Genomic DNA, 21,092 nt, shown 5'->3' with positions numbered 1-21,092 from the left:
TTCAATATAGTCTCGTTCAACAAGATTCTTGTTGCCTGCGCACGCTACGCCGAATAGAGAGTCTGGTCAAACGCAGTGCTTTCGTTTTTTGACATCATAACGAGGCTTACCGAGATTCTGGTAAGAAATTTCATTGATCAAAGGTTGACACACCTTTTTCAACTTTTGAAGTCAGAATTTGAGAGGCCCAAAATTACATTAAATATTTTAAGTCATTAAAAAATTACCTGTATATGCAGTCCTGAAGTATCCATGTTTTCACTATTAACGAGAAAAATGTAAGAAAATGCTTCAAAAAGAATGATTTCATGTATTTTCATTGGATATTTTACAATAATTCATGAAGCTAACAAGGCTATTGATACAAGTCAAGCCAGATTACCTGAGTGAGAACTTGAAGGTGTTTTGAATGGTGTAAAAGTATATCTCCCTTGCTTTGCATGTTGTTTTTTTTAAACTTCAGTCAGCCTTGTTGTCTTTGTGCTTAGTTATGATTTATTCAGTGGAAATATATGGCATTATTCTGGAGATTTGACACATTCTCTTACATTGTTCTCGATAAAAGTGAATACACGAGTACTTCAGGAATGCATGTATAGGTAACTTTAATCATTACTTTCATTATTCATTGAAATGTTTAATGGCGTTGATATAACGTGCGGAAACGAAAGTAGAAATACTGCCCTCTGGTAGTGATAATGTTAATGCAATGTGTTTGACCAGACTCTTGAAAAACAAGTGATCCAGCGTCTGGTTGAACGAGACTAGCATTCAATATCGTAGTGCAAATTATAGTAACACCTGGGCCGTTTTCGTTTTCGTTTTCGGTCAAACCGATCGGACCACTGTTGTTGGTTTATTAAATAAGGTCGTACCTAGTAATCTTATGTTGCTTTCAGGCGAGCCTTGAGAAAGCCTTGCAAGGCCTGCATACACATTTGTAGGTTCAGGGGGCCTGCTGTATATCTCACTAATTGTTTGTATGTTGCTGTGTCTCCATTTCATATAACCGTAATTGTTTGAAGATTTCTTTAGCAGTTCAATAATCTATTTAAGTTAAGTTAATATCAATATTTTGTAGAATAGCTTATGCCATCCTCCACCACTGACCTGTTATAGTCTCGGAGCTTTTCTATTCAACTTTACAATATTTACGCTATGCTTACGTTCTTTCTCGTCATCATAAAGGTTTTCGTTTACGTTTTCCAGGAAAGCGTTACTAGTTGTATTGTCATACCCTTTAGATTAGAAAAAATGTCTTCCTATTCTTTAAATACGGTGTCCATATCATGTCTTTGTTTCGTTATGGAATCATTGTTTCTCAAATCCAAAATCGTTTTTCCTACTTGTGCCGACACCGTTCGAAGATTTTACTTCTACGCTTATTCTTGCACCATCTGTTTCCAACGGACAGTTTCATCATGTCTTTTTATCATTCTGTGTTTGTAGATGTTTTATTTATAGACCTCAAGTATCAATTATAGACTTTAATTATCATTTCTTATTTTCATTATTATTTACTTTCTAACACTTGTCCATGATATCAGTTAATTAAGGTATCATCATCATCAGGCGCATATTGATACAGTTACAGAATGAAAATCCCCAAAGACGCTTGATCATTAAGACTCGATCGATCATACATGGAAAGAGTGAATTATCACGATGTTCAGCCATATATAGCTCTCTCAAACTTAACAGAAGAATGTCTACGGCAGACAATATTTAGAGGAACACTTCCAGACTTTGAATTCGACGTCATTACCTTTACTAAAGAATTTACGTTAGACGTAATATCTTGCATACCTTCTACGGAAAGCAGCGCAAATCTACTTTTGTGCTGATGCAGTATATACTATGAAGGTTTTATGAACTATTAGACCGAAGGGATAGCCGCCAAGTTATTCATGTGATTTTTGTAATATTTTTCATTAAAATTTATATATTTTATATTCTTAAGCATTTGTGAGGAATAAAACATGATGACGATGGATGGAAACACTCCTTGATATAATTCCGTTGATTTTATTGGGAAAAGGTGTAAATAATACAGAATTCAAAATAGTAAAAGATTAAAAGGAAACGGACGACACAGCTTGAGCAATGAAATATGGATATACAGGCCTGCTGCAACCACTCGTGAACACGTCTTTCATGGTTGGCTGTTTACATGTTATGTATTTATGCTGTTACAGGGCTACTGATTTAAATGGTGACAGTGGTGTTGTCTTACATCTGGATCCTGATGACGATTGTTTTGTCCTATCACTCACAAGAAATAGTAAGTATAGCCACACTAATCTTTTTATGTATGATAGGAGTGTTAACTTGTGACGAAGGTATGTTTACACCCATGTTATTTCCTGTTGATTTTATCACTTATTATACATATTCTACGTTAACATATAATCTATTTTTAAGCAAACTGAAAAATATATACACCACATCTTTGCCAAAACAGTGCACACATGACTAAATATTGTAAATTGTCGGCCATTTTATCCTTGGTTGGGATAAAATGGCTGACATAATCAAAGGATATTGCATTGCTGTTAGTATGACATTGGAGACCTGACTGTCGATGTGGTACTTAAAGCACTTGACAGATACCTGAAATAATATCTAACATCATCTACATTTGTTACCATTCCAGTATGTGTTTTCTAAAGTCTGTAAAAGAGGTAGCTGTCATGACATGGTCAGGCAGAGCATTCCAAGTAGTAGCAGCTGAAACGCGAAAACTGTTTGTCCCATACTTAACAGTCTTAGTTATGGGGACATACACAAGTCTATTGTACCTAAAAGAGTAAGATGAGGGTTGCTACCATGGATCTGCCTAGATGCTTTTAAGCATATGTTTTTAACATGTAAATCAAAATTAAAGAAAGAATCTATGGTTACTCCCAAAAGCTGACGGCTTCCTCGCAATTTCATTTCATTTCATCAAATTTTATTGACAAGATGTCATAATCAATTGGATTGAATAACAGGCAAAGCCTATATAATTCTCTCCGTCAAATGGCCAAAGTTGAATAAACAAGGAGACATGATATTTTAGACATGTTGTAAATGAAAAAATTAACACAAAATAATTCATATTAACACAAGGCTAAGGGGAAGTAACTCATGAAGGAAACATCTCACACACCTCATACACACTTACACACACATACAAGTACATGTACAAATACATTTATTTCAGTATATATCTACACTATCATAGACAGATATTGGCAGGCTTAGACCAAAAGTCCATGTGCATATATTGCACAGGTCACTGCTACCAACAACTGTTACAATTAAAAATAATAAATTCATTTAATACATATAGAGTGTAATTATTTACAATGTCATGATAAGTACACGTAATAGACAGTAGTCATGCTCAACTAGAATCTCCTGGATGAAATATAGAATATATAGTATATTTTTGTTTAACATCATGGCTTTAAGTCATATAAAAATTAAAACGACGGGATTTTCCAATAAAAATATGCACATCATCAAGTATTCTTCTATTTGTAAGCCCATCACAATCAGGACAGCCCTGGAGAAGAATGTTTTTATCAATGTGGTTGTGGTTTCCATAACTATTAAGAGAAGTGAACAAAGTTGTTCTTTGATTATTAAAAATAGGACATTCCAAAAAGTAATGAGATACTGTTTCATGTTCAGCAGAGCAGGTACAAGCAGGACTATTGTTAAGATGGTCATGGTGTAAATCATAATTTAAATTACTGCAAGAGTTTCGAAGTTGACATAGAATAATACTTGCTCTTCGGTTACCTTCTGTTTTGAAAATTGAAACAGATTCACTATCAGAATAATATCTTTATTAAAATATTTTTTTTTAATGCTGCAGGAGAGGGAGAATTAAGAAGATCAGAATTTGCAATGTTTATTGTGCGGCACATTTGAGGGAAAAAACTGTCAAAATAGTTATTAGTTCTACATAACGGTGGGTTGAAAAGCCTAGTTTGTCTTAGAGGGTAGGGGTTATCATTTTGATTGTTAATAAAGGGATTTAAAACATTTTGTAAGTATTGAGGTGTCTGCCAATGCATAATTTTGTACATCATTTTATGTTTGTGTTTATTTCGTCTTACAGATAGTGTTTCCCAGCCTAGTTCATTGTATAGTTTGTCATGTGATACCTCAGAACGAAGACCTGTTATTATCCTAGCTGCTTCTAATTGTACAGATTCAAGAATATCTTTTGTCTGTTGTGTACAATTATCCCAAATAATATCTGCATATTCCAAAATTGGCCTAATAATGAATTACAATATTGCCAATGTTGTTTTTTTTCTTTTTTCTTTTATATACATTTAATAACCCAGGCATGCATACATCCTTCGTGGGTTGTCTGGGGATGGGCTGCCCCAGCTTCAACCCACAATACATGAAACACTCTCTATTTTCTTTCTTCACAAATCAACACTTGCTCATTTTTTTCTCTCTCACTTTTTCACACTCTCGTACTGTAATTTCTTCTTTTTTACCTCACCTTTTACACTCTCGTACAAACCCTCCTCACACGGAGGTAAGTTTGGGTACTGATATCTGCCAATGGTTTCCAAGTAGTCTGTTTGACTTGTCTGCAGACTTTTGTTGGCAGGTAATCCTTCTAAAGTATGTCAAGACATCAATCATCAGGAAAGGTTAACAACACATTCTACACTGGCGGCCATCTTGTTTTCCCTTACATAGGCTTTACCCCAAAACATATTGATATGCAGTTTGTTCATTTGAATACCAGTTTTAGGAACACTTATATTTTTCCCAAATTATACATTGAATTATCATTATATGCATAACGACCCATCAACACAAGAGGTCATTAGGGTCATCAATGGTCGATAAAAATAAATTTAAAATGAAAGCGACATCAAACAAACATGAAGTTAAAAGACGAACGTCAACCTGAATATTAAAAGTGACTCATATTGTTTGGAACAACATATTAAGATTGATGTTTTGTTGCTAAAATATAAGTAATGCAGATTATTTTATCAGTTACATGTGTCATCTTTTTATCATTGAAAATGTAAGTGATCCTTAGATCTGCATTATTATAAGTGATTAACCTTTAAAACGTCAGTGTCCACAAACATATCGAAGTGATGCTTCTGTAACCTATTGTCATGAGTGGAATGAATTGTCGCTGCGCAAAAAAGAAATGGTATGTTCTTGTTGAAGAGGAATATTAGATTTCTATTTTTCGACTTTCCTGTGGTGGTTATTGGCTGGTCTGTACTGAATTGGCACGTTTAACCTGTTGCTGTATTTGGGTTTGTGTTTGTGCTGCAGCATCCTATTAACCTGGTATCGAGACTGACATCACAGCAGGGGGTTTGAACTTGTCACACCAGTCTACAGAACAGTAAGACTTAAATCAATGGATGTTGAAGGCGCGGTCAAGCAAGTGTTTTGCCTGTATGAGCGTCATGGTAGCGGCGACTATCTTGGAGAGCCAGTCAATTTGACTGGTCACATGATTCAGTGTGCCGTACTAGCAGAACAGGATGGCCAACCTTTGGAGGTATTGTAAAGACGATAGCCAAATTTTCACCTTCAGGGCAACAGTCCATTGTTGAATTGACCCCCTTTCAATAACCTGTACAGCTTATCACGGATGATGATTGTTGGCCCAATGTCCTTTAATCCGTAAATTATAAATGGTTTTTGTTGTCTCGTGTGATTTAACCTGTTATTAATTAATTAAGTCCCCCAAACATGCCCCCAAACATGGTTTGGGGACTTATTGTTTTTATTCCTCTGTGTTCTTCTTCTTCTTCTTCTTCCTCTTCTTCTTCTTCTTCTTCTTCTTCTTCTTCTTCTTCTTCTTCTTCTTCTTCAGCCATGAACTTGTCCAGAGGTTTTCTCAGAAACCATTGAGCGGATCATCATGAAACTTCACACACATACTCATTAGGGAGTCAAGGTGTGCAACAGACTATTTTTATCTCGACCGGAAGTCCAAGATGGCCACCAGAACCTTACTTCCGGTTTTGGAGTTTTTGGCTCCGATTACGTTGATAATTGGTACATAAGGGTTTTCAGGGCTGCCGAAACAATGGAAACAGTTTCGAACAGCTCAGTTGTCATGGTAACGAAAAGGAGGCCTCTGATTGGTCGAAAATGGAGGCCTCTGACTGGTCGAAATTGAGCTGTTGTCTGATTCTGCCCAAAATTGGTACATAGAGGTTTTCAGGGATTCCGAACACAATGGTAACAGTTTTGAATAGTTCAGTTGCCATGGTAACGAAATGGAGGCCTCTGATTGGTCGAAATTTAGTTGTTTTTTTTATTCTGCCCGAAATTGGTACATAGGGGTTTTCAGGGATTCCGAACACAATGGTAACAGTTTTGAATAGTTCAGTTGCCATGATAACGAAATGGAGGCCTCTGATTGGTTGAAATTTAGTTGTTTTTTTTATTCTGCCCGAAATTGGTACATAGGTGTTTTCAGGGATTCCGAACACAATGGTAACAGTTTTGAATAGTTCAGTTGCCATGGAAACGAAATGGAGGCCTCTGATTGGTCGAAATTTAGCTGTTGTCTGGTTTTGCCAAAGTTCCTAAGTCCAACAGGGGTCGTTTGGGGTACTAATCTGTAACGGCCATCCGTTACAATTATTACTAGTTATTTTTGTATGATATTGCTTCTATATCTAACATTCCCTTTACTCTATTTTATATATGGACCCCTCTCTGTTGACACAGGCCCATCCGATATATGTATCAAAGGCGGGTTGCAATACCGATTATTTTTGTCAATATTCTTCATTGCTGAATAACCTAGTTTGACTTTTTGGTTTTTGGGAGGAAGTCTTATTTTTCATTTTGTTTTGATCTCCCCAGATTACCTGTTGTATTTGTTTTAACTGAGCTCTGATAATGTACATGTGTGCTGACGCGAATGTCTTATTTCTAATTTATTTTACAGTTAGTTAAGAAAACATGCATTAATTACTGATCTAATTCTTGATTAAAAGATGACTATAATAAACAAAACTAGATGAAGAATAATCACAAACAGCTCCCTTGTTTATATCGAGTTTTGGTTAAGTGATTATGATGAAATTTCAGTTCATGTGTCTTAAAATAAAATCGTATTTTATCATACAAACTATAGTCGAGTTATTAATCGTCTATCGCCCAAACTATTTGAAAATAGTCAAACACGTTTGGTTCGCGCCTAAATGCACTGCTTATCAACAGTTGGCGGGCTTAGAACTGTCGCTAAATAATTACCCAAACGTTATAATATTTGACTAAAAGGGGTTTACTTTTTTGTACATTTTTAATGTGTGAGGTTGACTGTGATATAGGTAGTTCTAGCGGCCTTTCTCCACGACATCGGTCATTTGGTTGGCACGGATAAGGGGCTTCGGACGATGATAACCGACGGCACCAACCTCGGAGCCATGGACCACGATGTCCTAGGAGGACAGTTCCTTCGCAAGCTAGGATTTCCGGACAAAGTGTGTGACCTGGTACAGGGACACGTACAGGCTAAACGTTACTTGGTGTGGAAAAACAAGGAGTACTACGACAGTAAGTATCGCGCTACTGGGTGTGGAAAAACAAGGCGAGCTACGACAGTAAGTATCGCGCTACTGGGTGTGGAAAAGCAAGGCGAGCTACGACAGTAAGTATCGCACTACTGGGTGTGGAAAAACAAGGAGTACTACGACAGTAAGTATCGCACTACTGGGTGTGGAAAAACAAGGAGTACTACGACAGTAAGTATCGCACTACTGGGTGTGGAAAAACAAGGAGTACTACGACAGTAAGTATCGCGCTACTGGGTGTGGAAAAACAAGGAGTACTACGACAGTAAGTATCGCACTACTGGGTGTGGAAAAACAAGGAGTACTACGACAGTAAGTATCGCGCTACTGGGTGTGGGAAAACAAGGCGAGCTACGACAGTAAGTATCGCACTACTGGGTGTGGAAAAACAAGGCGAGCTACGACAGTAAGTATCGCGCTACTGGGTGTGGAAAAGCAAGGAGTACTACGACAGTAAGTATCGCGCTACTGGGTGTGGAAAAACAAGGAGTACTACGACAGTAAGTATCGCACTACTGGGTGTGGAAAAACAAGGAGTACTACGACAGTAAGTATCGCGCTACTGGGTGTGGAAAAACGAGGCCGTAACAAGATGTACTACGACAGTAAGTATCGCGCTATTTGATGTGGAAAATAATCAGATCTACACAAGGAATCATTGCTCTACTTGGTGTGGAAAGACAATGAGTACTACATCAGTAAATATAGTTCTGCTTGGTGTGGAAAGGTAAGAAGTAGTACACCAATAAGTATTGCTCTACTTGGTGTGGAAAGATAAGAAGTACTATATCAGTATGTATTAGAGATATCAATTACTATGTGCGCTATTCAAATTGTTTCTTATAAGTATCGCACTACTGGGTGTGGAAAAACAAGGCGAGCTACGACAGTAAGTATCGCGCTACTGGGTGTGGAAAAACGAGGCCGTAACAAGATGTACTACGACAGTAAGTATCGCGCTATTTGATGTGGAAAATAATCAGATCTACACAAGGAATCATTGCTCTACTTGGTGTGGAAAGACAATGAGTACTACATCAGTAAATATAGTTCTGCTTGGTGTGGAAAGGTAAGAAGTAGTACACCAATAAGCATTGCTCTACTTGGTGTGGAAAGATAAGAAGTACTATATCAGTATGTATTAGAGATATCAATTACTATGTGCGCTATTCAAATTGTTTCTTATAAGTATCGCACTACTGGGTGTGGAAAAACAAGGCGAGCTACGACAGTAAGTATCGCGCTACTGGGTGTGGAAAAACAAGGCGAGCTACGACAGTAAGTATAGCGCTACTGGGTGTGGAAAAGCAAGGAGTACTACGACAGTAAGTATCGCGCTACTGGGTGTGGAAAAACAAGGCCGTAACAAGATGTACTACGACAGTAAGTATCGCGCTATTTGATGTGGAAAATAATCAGATCTACACAAGGAATCATTGCTCTACTTGGTGTGGAAAGACAATGAGTACTACATCAGTAAATATAGTTCTGCTTGGTGTGGAAAGGTAAGAAGTAGTACACCAATAAGCATTGCTCTACTTGGTGTGGAAAGATAAGAAGTATTACACCAATAAGCATTGCTCTACTTGGTGTGGAAAGATAAGAAGTATTACACCAATAAGTATTGCTCTACTTGGTGTGGAAAGATAAAACGTACTACACCAATAAATATTGCTCTACTTGGTGTGGAAAGATAAGAAGTATTACACCAATAAGCATTGCTCTACTTGGTGTGGAAAGATAAGAAGTACTATATCAGTATGTATTAGAGATATCAATTACTATGTGCGCTATTCAAATTGTTTCTTATAAGTATCGCACTACTGGGTGTGGAAAAACAAGGCGAGCTACGACAGTAAGTATCGCGCTACTGGGTGTGGAAAAACAAGGCGAGCTACGACAGTAAGTATCGCGCTACTGGGTGTGGAAAAACAAGGAGTACTACGACAGTAAGTATCGCACTACTGGGTGTGGAAAAACAAGGAGTACTACGACAATAAGTATCGCACTACTGGGTGTGGAAAAACAAGGCGAGCTACGACAGTAAGTATCGCGCTACTGGGTGTGGAAAAACGAGGCCGTAACAAGATGTACTACGACAGTAAGTATCGCGCTATTTGATGTGGAAAATAATCAGATCTACACAAGGAATCATTGCTCTACTTGGTGTGGAAAGACAATGAGTACTACATCAGTAAATATAGTTCTGCTTGGTGTGGAAAGGTAAGAAGTAGTACGCCAATAAGTATTGCTCTACTTGGTGTGGAAAGATAAAACGTACTACACCAATAAATATTGCTCTACTTGGTGTGGAAAGATAAGAAGTACTATATCAGTATGTATTAGAGATATCAATTACTATGTGCGCTATTCAAATTGTTTCTTAACTATTTGATTATACAGAAGCAGCAGCTTGGCTATTGGTGAACAAGGTCTAATTGCATAAAAATATGTCCTACACATGAATGTGTAAACCATTTATTCTATTTAGTAATGAGGAGGTGCAAACGTAACAGGACATAATCAGATGTAAACGTGAAAAGTTGTAAACATATTAAAAGTGACCAATGGTAATCTTATTCAAAGCAATTTTCAAAAACCAAAACTTCACATCATATGATGTCTTATATTCACAATGCCACATGGTGCTTCTCTGTTGTATTTACATATAGGTACGTATCAATGTTTTCGTAGAACGTTTTGTACATTCCTTGCATCATGTGTCTTTTCTGTACTGAAGTTTTAGTTTCAAACAAATCGATTTCATATTTGATAAAGATTCATGGCGACCTCACAATAAAGAAACTAATGAAATTTTCCTCTTTCCATTCAGACCTCAGTCCTGCCAGTAAAATGACTCTTGAACATCAAGGAGGACGAATGAATACAGAGGAAGCCACAGCTTTTGAAAACAATCCTCTGTTTGACTTGATCATACGCATGCGCTACTGGGACGAGGCCGGGAAGGAAGTTGACGTTACAAATGTGCATCTAGAAAAATACAGAAATCTTTGTTTTGATTATTTAACAAGCATGCGATAACTTTATCACCGAGATTGGGAAAAGAGTGATTTTGTAGTTAAGTATACCCTCTGGTCCAAGAGGCGTCACATTATATAACATAGCCGCTATAAAACGATGTCACAGACACACACACCTCTCCTATCAGTGATTTTCCATAACGTACCGTTGTTAGTAGGGAACAGACTGATCTTATTTGTCAACAAGATTTGATGGAATTCGTTTGCTTTTACGATTTTCTTCTACTAATGAAATGGATAAGGGCGTAGTTTGTTGCTGTTTAAGTTAGGCTTGCAGCTTGTTGAAATATGTGTAATACTACATGCCTGTGTTATTTTATTTGTAGTTCATTACACATACTATTGTTTGGATGTAGTATACAATAAAGCTGAATTGTTATTACAATTCCTCAGCACGAAAATAGATAATGGTTGTTTGGGAATTTAATGTTTCGATTCCTCAACTAAAATACCCGAGTTTGTTAAGTGTCGGCTGCTAGCACAAACGATATTTTGACGACTGGAGTAAAGCTAGACAGCGTAAGAAAGAAAGTCGTACAGAAGAAGCGACCAAAGAAATAAAACTAAGTACCATGCTATCAATACACAAGGACACAATCAGAACTCAACGACGATACAAAATGACCACAACACAAAACATCAAAACTAAAGCACATACATCATCAACACGGAGACGATCATTGTGGAATTAAAATAGTAACGTTTGTAGTAACGTTTGGGGTGAGAAACCCGGTAGGAAACTGTAGGTAAAGTTCGTTGAGTTTAGTAGTGTGGTGACCCTATTTGTCATACTGTAGGTAAAAGTCGTTCTGTAGATAGTTCCACTTAATGTCATATTAGTGTAGGTAAATGTTATAGATTTTGGTAGAAAAATCACCCTTATCGTCCTACAGGTTAGTAGCGATGTCACCCTTATCGTCCTACAGTTTAGTAGCGATGTCACCCTTATCGTCCAACAGTTTAGTAGCGATGTCACCCTTATCGTCCTACAGTTTAGTAGCGATGTCACCCTTATCGTCCTACAGTTTAGTAGCGATGTCACCCTTATCGTCCTACAGTTTAGTAGCGATGTCACCCTTATCGTCCTACAGTTTAGTAGCGATGTCACCCTTATCGTCCTACAGTTTAGTAGCGATGTCACCCTTATCGTCCTACAGTTTAGTAGCGATGTCACCCTTATCGTCCTACAGTTTAGTAGCGATGTCACCCTTATCGTCCTACAGTTTAGTAGCGATGTCACCCTTATCGTCCTACAGTTTAGTAGCGATGTCACCCTTATCGTCCTACAGTTTAGTAGCGATGTCACCCTTATCGTCCTACAGTTTAGTAGCGATGTCACCCTTATCGTCCTACAGTTTAGTAGCGATGTCACCCTTATCGTCCTACAGTTTAGTAGCGATGTCACCCTTATCGTCCTACAGTTTAGTAGCGATGTCACCCTTATCGTCCTACAGTTTAGTAGCGATGTCACCCTTATCGTCCTACAGTTTAGTAGCGATGTCACCCTTATCGTCCTACAGTTTAGTAGCGATGTCACCCTTATCGTCCTACAGTTTAGTAGCGATGTCACCCTTATCGTCCTACAGTTTAGTAGCGATGTCACCCTTATCGTCCTACAGTTTAGTAGCGATGTCACCCTTATCGTCCTACAGTTTAGTAGCGATGTCACCCTTATCGTCCTACAGTTTAGTAGCGATGTCACCCTTATCGTCCTACAGTAGAATCTGATATCTGTTATTTCTAGGTCATGATGATTCTTTGAATCAAAGCAGTTATTCTAAATATTCTTCATATTTAACTCAAAATTCAGTAAGGAGAGAGTGTGAAAAGGAGTTATCCGTTCGTAGTTTATCTTATCGCTTGCAACCTTCAGGATAGAAATAAAGTATGTCATCGTTACGCCTGTGTAGGTTATACAGTTATCACAAAAACACAGTTCAGAGAGGCACAGATACACCACGAATACCTGGCTACACTGATACTTAGATGACATACGTTATATAGTATAATGTTGGGTATCTTATTCCACTACACAACGGTTAGTTGTCTTAACTACCTTTGGTTGTAAACTTTCCTACTCTATCTGGTGTATTGATTAAAATTTTGAAATCCATAACTAATCTATCTAACTTTTCCTAACCATTTCTGTACAGATCGAAGAAGGGTTCCTGTAGTACAACCAGTTCAGTGTTCATATGTGACGTTTTGATGAATAGTACAGCATGCACACTGTTCATTCCATCAGACAAATCCACACCCTTTCCTCAATACATATATATGTATCATTTAATTATGATAAACTTAATTGTGAAATCAAATGACTATACATGCTGAGATAATTATCAGGTTAAACGTCTTTGCTGACGTGTTGTTAAGTTAACATTGCTTTAAAAACATCAGCACGATAGTCACCACCTTATCTATAATTAAAGGACAACACTGTTACAGTAGTTCACACCTGTGAGTTACCTATTTGGATTTGTTACACTTGTGACAACCTGAGAGGTCTAGTAAATCAGACCACACGATCGGCCATGGTTGAGCTAATGGTTAGCGAGGTGTTCCGTTTATATGAGCAACATGGATCAACAAGTTACTTAGGGGACAGAATTTCTAAAACTGATCATAGCATACAGTGTGCGATGTTAGCAGAGGAGGAGGAGCAGCCGTCTGAGGTATGTGAGAGGTTGTCATAGGTTTATATATTGTGTCCAGCTCTACTTGTGGATTATGACCAATCAAGGTCTGGCGAAAGTCCTCAGGCATGCGCTGCAAAACTCATATTTAAGCTACTAAAACGTATAAGAAATGTTGTTGATAAATAATGACAACTGATCATAAAGAATTCTTCAAAACTCTTTAAAATACTGGGTAAGTTGCAATTACTTAATTCAAGTAGATGCTTCTTTCCGATTTCTAGCGATTAATTGACGGATTTGGTTTGGATTGGTTTTATTTTGTTAAACGTCCGATCAACAGCTTAGATCATTTATAAGTGTATGCGTGCCTGTGTGTGTGTACATGTATGTGTGTGCCTGTGTGTGCCTGTGTGTGCATGTGTGTGCATGTGTGTACCTGTGTGTGTGTGTGTGTGTGTGTGTGTGTGTGCAGGAGGCAGGGCATGTTGGCGTAATTGCCCCTTGTGATAGTGCACATCTGATGCCGACTTAATAGTGCTACCTCACTGAAATAACATGCCCAAGGCACCCAGTAAAGCATTCCGCCCGTTCACATGTTGCCTTTCCCATAAATGCTGAACGTTATGCAGGGAATAACAACTACCATCTTAGAGACTTTGGTATGTACCGGCCTGGGGACAAAACCCATTGCCTCCCTCACCTGGGCGAACGTTCAGCATAAAAGCCAAAAGTGAGGTGATGCCAAGCAAGGCGCTAGAAAAAAAGGTAGTTACAAGTAGAAAGAAAGATAAAGATCCCAAATATTGCAATGGGTGCTATTAAGTTTGGTCGTTTTAGTGTCCTCAAGTAAGGGTTAAAGTTCACAAGCAATTCCAGATTCTACAGGAGGGGTTCCCGCATTGGTCGCCTCTTACGGTACATTCAGTGGGGAACAGCAGGAGGATTCCTTTTTCGATCCCCCACGTGCAGGAGTGGATTAATACGGACCAATTTGGTTGACACTGCATGCTTGTAGACTATCAGTCCTCGATGTTAACTGGAGCTTTGTAGCTCTATACTCTGGCACGGTTTAAATGAAGTACTAGTTAGAATATAAATCATCTGTTGTATACAGATGTTGTAAATATGTAACGCTGAAAAATGGTTTACAAACTACTTTCCCTTTTCGCTGTTTTCTATATAGACCTTGGAACACTGTACACACTTTCCGTCATCCTATTGACCTTAAGCTACTCCTGAATTGTTGTTATTCCTAAAATTTCAGCGAATACAAGGTCGAATTGCGGTGTGTGACCTCGGGTTATATAACATATGGCGAGGACATCAAAGGATGGCGCAATGCCGTTACAAAATTCCAGATTATGTTATGACGACAAGATATATAATACAGAGTCAGAATGTCGGAATCTTCAAGAATGACATGGAAACTCGTGTTTCCGTAATATTTGTAAAGATTCTTTTCCTATTTCATATAAGATTTATGAAACTTACTTCAAAATGTGTGTGTTAGCTCGGCAAAGTCTTGCTTAAGTAATGAATATGTCTGATACTTGTTTCATAAATCTCGTATATATTCTTAAACAGACTTTGATACGACCTCAGTACTCGCTACTTCACAGATAGTGTTAGCAGCGTTCCTACATGATATCGGCCACCTCGTGGGGGCGGACAAGGGGCTAGAAGAAATCACAACAGCGGATCTCCATCTTGGATCCAGGGACCATGACGTTGTAGGGGGTCAGTACTTGAGGAACATCGGATTTCCTGACAAAGTGTGTAACCTTGTACAGGGACACGTACAGGCGAAGCGCTACCTGGTGTGGAAAAATCCGGAGTACTACGATCGTAAGTTCTAGCGACAGTGTCACTTGTTTTATATCTGTAGACAGACGGATATACCAGCTTTATTATAGACTACTTTTTGGTATGTGACTACCCAACCCTGTTGGTTTGTTGATAGCGTATAACATACCACTGATAATTCACACATAATCAAGTTATGATGGTCCGCAATAATTGATGTCAAAAGATTTCATAAAAAAAACACTTTTCAATGGCAGTAGGTAACATATTTTTAAATTCATTTTTTTAATTTCTCGACAGAATGCATTATAACAACCATTGTAGACCTATATATGTTTCAACAATTCTTTATAGATATAAGATCTATATAGTATATTTTGTTCTGTAGTTTCGATGTTGTTGGCGCTCTGATATATATATATATATCTTAGTCGTCAATTTTATCTGCTTTATAAAATCTACATTTCCGTTCTAACACATCACCATATAGATGATAACATCGAATTTCAATAACTCATGACAGAATTGGTATTAATGTTAAACGTTTACACAAAAGATGTAATAACCTTACCAACCATAGTTATGGTCATACGACTGTCCCTTGTTATAGTTAACTAACCCCGACATATCACACAAGGTCCACAGGAATCTATCAATTCTTTTGAAATATCCTACAAACAAAATAAACAGAAAGGCACAACGACAATAAAACAAATAACTCACGAAATCAGACGTTCTGATAGCACTGCCATTTGAGAGGCCTAGTCCCATTCTGGGCCTATAACTCTAACAAACGGTTCATTTCCTCTATTAAATTATAATTACATATGGGTTTTTCGATGACATTTGATGCTTATTTCAAGATATTTCGGGGTTCGAAACAAATGTCGTAGTACGTTTTATTAATCATTTGATAATTGCGAAACATATCTTGTTTTATCATCGAGTATGAAATAGCTCTCAAAATATGTCTGTTAGACTCCTGACGGCACGTGCAAGTGTATCCAATAAAGCAGGTCCATATTTGCTACTGCGGCACGTTGCGTACAAAGATTATATTTAAAGCAGACCCTATTCCATTTGTCCTTTCCAAGGTTTCAATGTTTTTTATTTATACACTCTGACACACGGTGGTTTCAATAAATCTCTCGCAACACTATTTCAGATCTTAGTTCCGCGAGTCGGATGACGCTTGAACATCAGGGAGGACGAATGAGTGCCGAAGAAGCCACAGCTTTTGAAAACAATGCTCTCTTCGATGTGATAGTACGCATGCGTACATGGGACGACGCCGGGAAGGAAGTCGACGTTACAAAAGTATCTCTTGATAAATACAGAAAGCTTTGTTTGGATTATTTAACGAGTATAAGTTAGAATATGAATCGAAAGGCGAGGATCAGTGAACAGGATTGTATTATATGACTCATGTATTTGGTAAATCCAATATGTCACTATCACACACTGTACAATGTAACTGACATCTATCATAAAACCTGAATTCGGAATGTTTCAAAATGTCTATGTAATGATTGTTATACAATAAATACCAGAAAAAGCAATATCATATGTACATCGTTATACAATCAATACCAACACAAACAATGGTGGATTGTAGAGGAAAGTTAAATGATTATACAGAACAATGTTGAAACGTTGATAATAAAAAAGGTAAAAGGAAAAACACTGAGATTGTTAACAGATTTATATACGAGGGCCATTCCATAAATTCGGTCACCGCACAGTTCCCGTACTAACGGGCAATAGTTTAGCGCCTTGGCAGACTGCAAAAGCATTTAAAGAACAATGCATGCTCAAAATGTTGACATCATCCGACAAGGATTGAATAAGTTATTTACTGAGAACTGTTTTCAGGTTGGTGAACAAGTTCAAGAATTGGAAAGTTGACATCAAAGAGAAGACACTGCCAGGCAGGCCAGTTGATGTAGCATAAAACATATTGCCGCTGTGAAAGCGTCCTTATACGGTTCTGAGATAGCTCATATGGTTAGCATTTCAGAAGACAGTACACGTCACATTCTGATCAAGTGCTTGAAATCAAAGAAAAACAGTAACCGATGGATCCTCCCTTTTCCTGACATCTTAACAATGGCCAAACGTTTTAAATGTGCTAAAAATATATTAACAAAAGTACAGTAATTGCGATTCAAGAAAGCTATCCGAGTTAATTGCAGGTGGTGAGACTTTTTACTTTGAACCCCATTCGCGCATTGATAACAAGCAATGGTTGTCGAGAAATCAAGAAAGGCCAGTAATTGTAAGACGTATAAAAACACCAAGAAACTTATAATGCCCTTTTCAATGCTAGCGGGCCAGTGGTTCCAATATCGTGCAAGGAAGGGACAACGATCACTGCCATGTTTTACAGAAAAAGTACCGAGCCATGTTACAAGATTCTATATTAAAAAAACGTCCATGTTACAGGTTTAACGGCATCGTGCTAAATCCCGACAACAGTTCATCCCACAAAAAGCGACATTGTACAGGTATTTTTGAAGCAAGAGAAGATAGTACAAATTGATCATCCACACTATTCACCAGATCTAAGCCCCTGTGACTTCTTCCTGTTTCCTATACTATAATTGCTCTCTGGGAGATGGTATGCCTCTAGGAATGCTCTTGGTAGTACAATTCTTCAGTGTCTTGCCAGTATACCAATTTATAAGTGGATATTGCAGCGCGGCGCTTACGTCATAAATAGCGCGATTACAAAAGTGTTTTTCTGCTAAGGTGGATTCTTAGAAACATTGTAATAGAAATGTTAAACTATCAAACATGTGATTAATAACACTAGCGACAGAATTTATTGAATGGTCCTCGTAAATAACTAAGATTGCTGACAAATTCACATAAGTAATTAAGACACCTGTTAATAGATTATGCGTCTCAACAGTCTCTCAAAAGACTGGTGTTTCGGCAGTCTCTCGATGAAAGCAGGCGGTATGTTGATTTCCAAAGGGTCGGGTAGACGGGAAGCAAGCAGGAGAAATAATATAAACTTTTATGAAACAAGTTTATCGAATGATATTAAAGACTTGTTGGTCTGGATGGTAGAATGCAGAAGGGCTTATTGTTGGAGAACACTTAAGTACCTAGAGAAACCTAAGTGGTAGGGCACATAACCCATACAGCACTATGTATAGTGTTTCGGTAGTCTCTATACTAACGTAATTCACAAGAGAACATTGGTAACAGCATCAGAACAACCTCTGGTAATGTGTACAGACACAATAAGAAATCTATTGGAATAAAGTTCCTTCATGAACTCGTTTAATACACCATTCTGTATCCACGACTGAACGATATTGACTGAACGCAATTTTCTGGTGAAATTCGTTCCTTAGTTGATCAAATAATTGTACAGTTATGATAAATAAAAGTCTACTACTAACTTCAAACTGTACAGCGTAAACTGGGTGCTTTTTGTACGCAATGCATAGAAAACAATGAAAAAAATAAGCGAAAAACGTTATTGATGATGATTTACGTTAAAGGGGTTTCAAGCTGCAAGCTAACTTATTGATAAGTATGTCAGAACAAAATATGATTAATAATATCCTGACACCAATACGAAGCCTGACTGTGACATACTGTCCACTGGGCGTGTCTGGAGGGAAACACGTATTTATACAGACACTGTGCCTGGTGGATAGCAGACGGAGGAATTCTGGGATAAGTACTTGTTAACAGCGGAAAACCAAAGTACAGGTAACGCATTATTTTATGTAATAAATACACACATTCCTTTAATTCAAAAATGTATTTTGAAGGACAAATGTCATAGAACTTAAATCATTTTTCCAATTTTTAAACATATCATCACTTTTGTTTTTATTTAAGCGCTGTTTTGTTCTGAAGAACTTACTCGTGTTTATATATGAACAGCAAGCAATGACAACATTTCGTATGACAAACGGCCTCTAAATTTGACTTGAGTTAGCCAGCTTATCTGGTGGTCCACTTCCAGGAAATCTTGAACAACTCACAACTTGTTTATATAGTCCGTGAAAAATCAATTTTATAATTTTTATTACTGAATGATATTTCAAGATTCACTAAAATCTTTTATTCCAGAATGAATCAGACATGCGCTGTTTGCCTTTTCGCCATCGCCATGTTGAGTTGTCCATGGCGGTCGTCGACAGCGGCCATCGCTGTATCAGTCGACCCAACCAATCAGATTGTCGATGATTTGAAGTGCAGACAACTCCTCGGAGACGACCTTGCCCACGCGTGCTCGATTGCAGGCGATGACATCTGTTGTTGTACTCAGGGAGGAGGAAACATATGTATAGATTTTGAAAGGAGACGTAGATGTGACGTGCTTTCTACGAAATGTTACGTAAACAATCTATTGGGATGTTGTCAGGACGGTGTCGTGTGGCAGCCGCATGCTGTAAGGGATAACTAATGTAGTGTATTAACTGCCCCGGGCTATTATTGACATTAACATAATCGTGAATCTGTGTTTGAATTAAGATATTCAGATTTACGTATAAAGTGTTTATATATCGGCGAAATGTCATTCCAAATAAATGTGACCCCGGTGGGGTTTTACTAACGGATATACTTAAACTATGTTTTCTTTGTCAATAATGGACAGTGTCAGACATGAACACACACTTATAGATACAGCTGTAGACCAGCCTAGGGCGTGGGACGTAAACACATTAATTAATACAGTACGAAGCTGCATTTTCTGTGTCGTTTTCCTTTGTTAAAGTGGTACCATTCATTGGCAGTGCAGACAACACGTAATTTAATAACTGAAATATTGTTTTGACGGTATGGCCCTATAAGTATTTCGATAGCGCAGTTGAACATCGTTTTTGTAATTTACCGCGTCATTAGATTCAGTGGAGACTAAACATTGGGCTGGTTTTTGATTGGTTAACAGAAAAGGTTAGATATAAATGAAACATTTTGTTTGGTTATCTCAGAGGGGCGATGGGGGAAGTTTACACGCTTCGTATTTTACCCTATCTAAACAGATCACGTATGTTACCCTATCTAAACAGATCACGTATGTTACCCTATAAAAACAGATCACGTATGTTACCCCATCTAAACAGACAAAGTATGTTACCCTATCTAAACAGATCACGTATGTTTCCCTATCTATAAACAGATAACGTATGTTACCCTATCTATAAACAGATAACGTATGTTACCCTATCTAAACAGATCACGTATGATTCCCTATCTATAAACAGATCACGTATGTAACCCTATCTATAAACAGATCACGTATGTTACCCTATCTAAACAGATCACGTATGTTACCCTATCTAAACAGATCACGTATGTTACCCTATCTAAACAGATCACGTATGTTACCCTATCTCAACAGATCACGTATGTTACCTTATCTAAACAGATCACGTATATTACCCTATCTAAACAGATCACGAATGTTCCTATCTAAACAGATCACGTATGTTACCCTATCTAAACAGATCACGTATGTTACCCTATTTAAACAGATCACGTATGTTACCCTATCTAAACAGATCAAGTATATATAATACCCTATCTAAACAGATCACGTATGTTACCCAATCTAAACAGATCACGTATGTTACCCTATCTAAACAGATCACGTCTGTTACCCTATCTATAAACAGATCACGTATGTTACCCAATCTAAACAGATCACGTATGTTACCCCATCTAAACAGATCACGTATGTTACCCTATTTAAACAGATCACGTATGTTACCCTATCTAAATAGATCACGTATGATACCCTATCTAAACAGATCAAGTATATATGTTACCCTATCTAAACATATCACGTATGTTACCCTATCTAAACAGATCAAGTATATATGTTACCCTATCTAAACAGATCACGTATGTTACCCTATTTAAACAGATCACGTATGTTACACTATTTAAACAAATCACGTATGTTACCCTATCTAAATAGATCACGTATGATACCCTATCTAAACAGATCACGTATGTTACCCTATCTAAACAGATCACGTATGTTACCCTATCTAAACAGATCA

General features: G+C 37.7%; 1 protein-coding gene across 4 annotated transcripts; it reads left to right on the top strand.

The window, feature by feature from the left end:
* LOC110460342 lies at nt 1-16,555 on the top strand. Of its 4 annotated transcripts, none has more exons than XR_002464003.1 (5): nt 1-120; nt 2,196-2,281; nt 5,311-5,542; nt 7,335-7,560; nt 10,411-11,023. XR_002464003.1 is itself a non-coding variant. In XM_021513204.1 (5 exons), exons 3-5 carry the CDS (start codon nt 5,399-5,401, stop codon nt 10,617-10,619), a joined length of 579 nt encoding a protein of 192 aa, XP_021368879.1. In that variant the 5' UTR covers nt 1-120; nt 2,196-2,281; nt 3,863-5,398; the 3' UTR covers nt 10,620-11,023. The 4 variants fall into 4 exon arrangements, 3 of the variants coding, with proteins under 3 accessions (XP_021368879.1, XP_021368896.1, XP_021368887.1); XM_021513204.1 differs by having other exon boundaries at nt 3,863-5,542; XM_021513221.1 differs by lacking the exons at nt 5,311-5,542; nt 7,335-7,560; nt 10,411-11,023 and adding exons at nt 14,877-15,102; nt 16,226-16,555.
* Nucleotides 16,556-21,092: the final 4,537 nt, after the last annotated feature.

This window comes from Mizuhopecten yessoensis, unplaced genomic scaffold (genome assembly GCF_002113885.1).
Source record: "Mizuhopecten yessoensis strain PY_sf001 unplaced genomic scaffold, ASM211388v2 scaffold1359, whole genome shotgun sequence".
Classification (NCBI taxonomy): domain Eukaryota; kingdom Metazoa; phylum Mollusca; class Bivalvia; order Pectinida; family Pectinidae; genus Mizuhopecten; species Mizuhopecten yessoensis.
This window is presented reverse-complemented; position numbering and strand designations above follow the sequence as displayed.

Excerpts from the sequence above, each read along its gene's own strand:
- LOC110460342 (XM_021513204.1), top strand. The coding sequence starts at position 5,399 with ATGGATGTTGAAGGCGCGGTCAAGCAAGTGTTTTGCCTGTATGAGCGT. Across the intron at positions 5,543-7,334 it reads AGGATGGCCAACCTTTGGAG|GTAGTTCTAGCGGCCTTTCT; the intron begins GTATTGTAAAGA and ends ACTGTGATATAG. Across the intron at positions 7,561-10,410 it reads AAACAAGGAGTACTACGACA|ACCTCAGTCCTGCCAGTAAA; the intron begins GTAAGTATCGCG and ends CTTTCCATTCAG.